General features: G+C 37.1%; 1 protein-coding gene across 1 annotated transcript in view; it reads right to left on the bottom strand.

Annotated features, from left to right (window-relative positions):
• LOC107494727 (monooxygenase 2-like) overlaps positions 1–5572 on the bottom strand; it is a 16183-nt gene extending 10611 nt beyond the window's left edge. The window contains exon 1 of the mRNA XM_016115763.3: positions 5506–5572. Coding sequence (XP_015971249.1) covers positions 5506–5569 — 64 coding nt within the window. The 5' untranslated portion in view covers positions 5570–5572. The remainder of the gene's footprint in view (positions 1–5505) is intronic.
• Between the last annotated feature and the right edge of the window lie 1437 nt (positions 5573–7009).

Genomic DNA, 7009 nt, shown 5'->3' with positions numbered 1-7009 from the left:
TGGCAATCTGCCTCACAGTTATGCCATGCCTCAACAAGGGATCTTGGAGATTGAGTTGTTTGATGTATGGGGTATTGACTTCATGGGGCCTTTCCCACCATCATACTCAAACACTTATATTCTGGTGGTAGTGGATTATGTATCCAAATGGGTGGAAGCTATTGCAACACCCACTAATGATACTAAGACAGTGCTGAAATTCCTCCAGAAACATATCTTTAGCAGATTTGGTATCTCTAGAGTACTAATCAGTGATGGGGGCACTCATTTCTGCAATAAACAACTTTACTCTGCTTTGGTTCGATATGGAGTTAGCCACAGGGTGGCCACTCCATATCATCTACAGACAAATGGGCAAGATGAAGTCTCTAATAGAGAACTTAAAAGAATCCTGGAACGGATTGTGATTAACAGTAGAAGGGATTGGGCAAGAAGCTTGGATGATGCTCTGTGGGCATACAAAACAGCATTCAAGACTCCTATAGGGACCTCTCCATACCAGCTAGTGTATAGAAAAGCCTATCACTTGCCAGTGGAACTGGAACATAAAGCCTACTGGGCAACCAGATTCCTAAACCTTGATGCCAAGTTAACTGGAGAAAAACAATTGCTCCAGTTAAATGAGCTAGAGGAATTCAGACTCAATGCTTTCGAAAATGCAAAAATTTACAAAGAGAAAACAAAAAGATGGCATGATAAGAAGATGTCCTCTAGAGTCTTTGAGCCAGGGCAAAAAGTTCTGCTGTTTAATTCTAAGCTCAGATTATTCCCCGAGAAATTGAAATCCCGGTGGAGAGGTCCATATGTGATTACAAGTGTGTCACCATATGGATATGTAGAGCTTCAGGATAATGACTCTGACAAAAAATTCATTGTTAATAGACAGAGAGTCAAACATTATCTTGAAAGAAATTTTGAGCAAGAATGCTCAAAACTGAGGCTTGATTAAAGCTCAGTAATAGTCCAGCTAAAAACAATAAAGAAGCGCTTGCTGGGAGGCAACCCAGCCATTCACAAAGCTTATTTTTCAATTAATTGATTTTCATAGGTTCATATTAATTTTCTTCAAGGTAAAATGGAAATTGCACGAGTTCACAAAGTCACAGAAGGATTCAGAGGATAAAAATAGCAAAAAGAAGGTCACTGGTGCGAAAAAGCCAGTAAGAGCTATTTTGGGCGTTAAACGCCCAAAAGAAGCATCTACTGGGCATTCAACGCCAGTAGAGATAGCCATCTGGGTGTTAAACGCCAGAAAAAAGCATCTTCTGGGTGTTTAATGCCAGATTTACAGGAGTCCAATTGGCACGCTCTCAATTGGGTTAGAAATTAGACATCCAGGGCTTTCCAGTAATATATAATAGTCCATACTTTGCTTGAAGATAAACGACGTAAACTGGTGTTTAACGCCAGTTCCATGTTACATTATGGCGTTGAACGCCAGAAACAGGTTGGGAGTTGGAGTTGAACGCCAAAAACAGGCTACAACCTAACGTTTAACTCCAGAAACAGCCCAGGCACATGAGAAGCTTAAGTCTCAGCCCCAACACACACCAAGTGGGCCCCAGAAGTAGATTTATGCACTATCTATCTTAGTTTACTCATTTTCTGTAAACCTAGGTTACTAGTTTAGTATTTAAACAACTTTTAGAGACTTATTTTGTATCTCATTACATTTTAGAAATAAACTTTGTACTTTTTGATGGCATGAGTCTATAAATTCTATTGTTGGGGGTGTGGAGCTCTGCAGCGTCTCGATGAATTAATGCAATTATTTCTGTTTTTCCTTCAAACATGCTTGTTTCTATCTAAGATACTGATTCGTACTTAACCGTGATGAATGTGATGATCCGTGACACTCATTACCATTCTCAACCCACGAACGTGTGCCTGACAACCACCTCCGTTCTACATTAGATTGAATGAGTATCTCTTAGATTCCTTAATCAGAATCTTTGTGGTATAAGCTAGAATCCATTGGCAGCATCCTTGAGAATTCGGAAGGTCTAAACCTTGTTTGTGGTATTTTGAGTAGGATTCAAAGATTGGATGACTGTGACGAGCTTCAAACTCGCGAGTGTTGGGCGTAGTGACAGACGCAAAAGGATCAATGGATCCTATTCCGACATGATCGAGAACCGACAGATGATTAACCGTGCTGTGACAGAGCATTTGGACCATTTTCACTGAGAGGATGGGAAGTAGCCATTGACAACAGTGACGCCCTATATATAGCTTGCCATGGAAGGAGCCTTGCATGTTTGAAAGTAAGAAAGCATTATGTTGTAAGGATTCAGAAGACAAAGCATCTCCAAAACTCCAACATATTTTCCATTATTGAGTAACAATTACTTATTTTATGCCCTTTCACTTTTTACAATTGAAACTAAAGAACCCTATTGGTATCCTGACTAAGAATAATAAGATAACCATAGCTTGCTTCAAGCCAACAATCTCCGTGGGATTCAACCCTTACTCACGTAAGGTATTACTTGGACGACCCAGTGCACTTGCTGATTAGTTGTGCGGAATTACATATGAGTGAGTGTAATTTTCGTGCACCATAGAGCTAATTAAAATAAGAATTTCGACACTAATTTTAAAGAATTTGGCCCAAAATTGGGCTGAATAGGCCGAACTGAGCGAACTGGGTCCGTATTGGGCCCAAGGCCCAACTCAAAACACTAATACCCATGAGCTTAGCTCATTTCCCTTCACTCACACATTGAAACACACTGGAAACTTTAAGAGGGGGAAGAAGAGAGTTCCAAAACCTAACCCTCTAATCAAATCCAAATAACTTTTGATCCGGAGCTCTGATCACCGCACCGTTTGTGGCCATGTGACCAACGCGTCAAGCTCTACAAATTGCAGTACTTAATTAGGTAAGGAAGTCAAGTTTTCTTCCTCAACTTTCTCCTTCCCAATTTCGAAATTGATGAGCAATTATGTTGAAAATTGTTTAATTTTGGTATTTAGATTCGATTTAGCTTATGGGTTTTGTCGAGTTTAGGTCACTTGAGCTGTGAGCAAGGTAAGCTCCCTCAACCTCTTTATGTATTATTGAGTTAGTGAACTCTATGTAAATTATAGTAGTAAATTATGATGTTAGATTGAAAGTTGGTTGTGAAGTGGAGTCAATTTGAGAAAAAGGAAGCTTGAGATCAAGTTTTGGAGGCTAGGTTTGTTGGGGAGGAGCTGAGGTTGACAAGCTTGTGGTGAGGTATATTGTGAGGTGTTCCGTGCATTAGGAGGAATTGGCCAAGGTATGGTTTCGGTTTATCGTAACTAAAATATAATGTGTCATAAAAATTTAGGCTAGTTGACCGTAGAATAAGATTAAATTAATTGTGATATTGATGATTGAAATTGGTGGATATGTATGAGGTTTAGTAATGTTGTGATGTATATTAATGTATGTAAAGGTTGAACCATGTATTGATATGCATATTATGTTGAATTGTTGTGAAATAGTTGGGTTGATGAATAATGGCATCAGAAAATTGATGGTGGTGGGTAATACAAGTTTGTGATGTTTGATGATATATATGTGTGTGTGTTTTGAATTTGATGATTATGTATGATGTTGTTTAGATATGAATTATTGTGTGAAGTGATTATAATTGTGAATTGGTGTGTTGTGGAGTAATTGAGGGGTGTTGAGGAAGGATTGAATGTGGTTGATGCAAATTTGGTAAGTTTTAAAGGGTTTGAGATTGAAAATGTTTTGAAAGTTGAGGTTTGGTAATTTTTGAGAAAAGCTTAATTTTTGACCAATTTTGACGGAGTATAAATTGGCCTTCGGACCTTCTAATTTTTTCAAAATTTTCTTGAAAGAAAATTTAGTCCGAGAAGTTTACACTGTTTGAAAAATAGATAAAAAATATTTTAAAACGAAAACATTATGCGCGTCGGATGTTCGGAGTCTAAAACTAAAATTCTGCAACATATGAACATTTTGGTCACCCTGCATAACTCGCGTACGCGAGTCTCGCACGTGATGTGGCCATTCTCTTCGGGTTTGGTGTCTCGCGTACGTGCACCTGCTCACGTACGCGAGAAGTGAAATTTTGAAGGGTCGCGTATGTGAAGGGTAACACGTGACGCAGGCCTTTGTTTCGAGTCACACTCCCCGCGTACACAAACTCCTATTTTTCTGGAATATGAAATTGTGCTTTTAAACCATTCCTTCAACTTTCAAGCCTTGGTAAATTTTGTTTTAAATCCTAATATTTGGTCCTTGGGTAGAAGAGTGTGGTGTATGATGGAAATAAGCATTTTATTGATGAAAAAAGGGGTAAAAATGAATGAATGTGGTAAATGAGTCATGATAGAAAATATTGAATGTCAGTATGCTTGTATGTTTCTCTCTGGTTGTAAGGGTAACAAGGCACCGATACCCGACAGGGCACAGATACCCTCTAATTGTGACAGGACACAGATACCCTCTAACGATGACAAAGTACGGATCCCCTCTAATGGTATTAATGTACAACAGAGAGACTGTGCCCGGGTTAGCTACCAGACATGTCAGATTGGGTTGATAACCGACAGATGAGACTCATCAGCCATAGGACAGGCGTGCATTATATGCATCTATGTGTTTGTTTGGTGTGCTTTGTTTGGAATGCCTAACTGATTATATGAACTACTTGTTACTTGTTTATCTACTGTATCTGCATTCTAATTGTGATTTCTTTGTATTTAAAACCTGTGTTTGAAAATAAATATGTCCAGTGGCAGTTGGGAGGTTCGGAGGAGTTGGAAAGGGAAGTGTTAGACAGAATGAAGATCCTTAGTTAGTCGCCTAATCTGTTTTTTGTTTAATTATTTTTTAAGATTGATTCAATTGTCGAAAGTTCTAGGATTGCCTCTGGCTTTCCCAAGACCTTATATGTTTAGTTATGTAGGCACTGTTACCATATTGAGAACTCTGGTTCTCACCCTATACATATTTTGTGGTTTTCAGACGCAGGATATGAGGCACCTCCTTGAGGCATACTGGGAGCTTCTTACAGCAAAGACCTTTTGTATTTTGGGACTTATTTTGGCTTGATGTATATATATAAATACTTATTATCTCCACTATTTATGTATATGATGCTTTATCCCTCTTAGAGGTTGATTTGGAGAAACAGATTTTGTAAACCGTATTTTAGGCTCTTTTAGGATTCTCATGTGTATATGTATATATGTTTATGTACTCTGGCTGGTTATAACTTCACGAGTTGAGTCAGAAGCTTAGTTATTTATATCTTGGAACTCTTCTCTTATGTTAGATATACTTATGTGTTGTTTCATTCTTATCCTGTTTCGTTTACGTTATCACTTATGTGAGTGATGCACTTTTCTGTTTAACGCTTTTGTGTTAACTTTTCTCCAAAAGCTCCTAGATAAAAACTCCTTTCAATTATGTTATATATGTATAATTTTACTTTTAGAGGTCGTAATACTTCACCACCTCTGTTTTATGACTTAAGCATAAGACTTTGTGTGGTAGGGTGTTACATTGATCCTCTTGTTTGAAAGTGAAGGAGCGTAGTTCTTTGCCATCCTCAAACTTCACCACCATCCTATACAGCTGATAATAATTTTTAGTGTTAAAACCGACAGGTTCCAAGAAAGAACCCGATACAAGTTTGAGAAACCATCAAGGGGATTAGGACTATGATCATGTGAGAGAGAAAAACATACTTAAGCCCTCATAAGGTGTTAGTGGCTTGTAGTTAAAGCAAGTAATTTGACCTTTTAAGTGCAGACGCTTGGAATAGTATCCATGCTAAGATTGTGCTTGAGCTTTATTCTTCACCTTGAAGGTGATTTCTCGTAACATACATGTTCTATCTTGAACTAACATGGAACCCAATAGACCATGTAAATCCCAAATTGAAGGAGCTAAAAAGCGATAGGCACGGATGATTTTGTTGTTCTTTACTGAGGCAGAAGAGAGGCATATACCTAAAGTCCTGAACGGTGAAGAAGCAAGCAACGGTGAAGAGCTATGATGCACAATGACACCACATGTGGACATGAATTTTACAGAAATACAATAGATATATAAAATATAAATTATAGAAGGTATGTAAGATAAAATCTCAAGACTAAATATAGGAGAAGTACCTCTTCAAACTTTCTACCAAAAAATTAGAAGAAGAGATCAAAGAATTCTTGACAATAATGCATAAAATCAAGTACAACATATAATCTAACACATGCATTCACTTATTAAGATATAGATAAGAAAATCCTACTTGTTTTAAAGCTTAAATGGTTGCTAAAATGGGGATTGACGGTGGCGGCAACAAGCAGAAGTTGGAAAGCAGTCTATCAATGTTTTATAACCTACATGTAAGAGTAAAAATGCAAATACTCCATCACAAATGAGCCTAGAAAATGGAATCACGAATGAGCAGTCCAGAAGTGACCTTATTTGTGCTTAAAAAAAGGATAAAAAGAAAAATGAATACATTACTGAAATCATCATGCTTGTGTTACTATTCATTCTTTATTTCTTATAATTATTATCAGTTGAGCTTGTTCTGGTTCACATTCCCCTTTAGTTCAACTTTCAAGCAAGAGGATCAAAGGTATTGAGGCTTAGTTTAGTTAGTAGGTTCAACTTAAATTTATACTATAAGTTTTTCTTTTTACATAACACACACAATAAAATAAAAATCTTGTGATGAGGATCAGGGTTACTATATTTACCAACAAACAACATAGAGATCACTGTTTAATAGCTTACTAACTAGTGTAGATTTTCCCAGACAAGTATGTAATAATGATGGTTCTAACTTCTAAATGCAACAAATAGCAAAAACAAATAAACTTAGACCACTTACAATATTTGTATATCCAACAACAGCAACAGTAGAATCATTATACTATATTTGCATGAGGATAAGGAAAGGGTTACTAACACCAATTCTCAACCTCTTTTATACTAACAAGTAACAATACAATTTGTAAACAAGATTTCCTCTATCATTGTTTGATTAATAATTTAGGGCTT

Source organism: Arachis duranensis, chromosome 6 (assembly GCF_000817695.3).
Source record: "Arachis duranensis cultivar V14167 chromosome 6, aradu.V14167.gnm2.J7QH, whole genome shotgun sequence".
NCBI classification, from domain to species: Eukaryota; Viridiplantae; Streptophyta; class Magnoliopsida; order Fabales; family Fabaceae; genus Arachis; species Arachis duranensis.
This window is presented reverse-complemented; position numbering and strand designations above follow the sequence as displayed.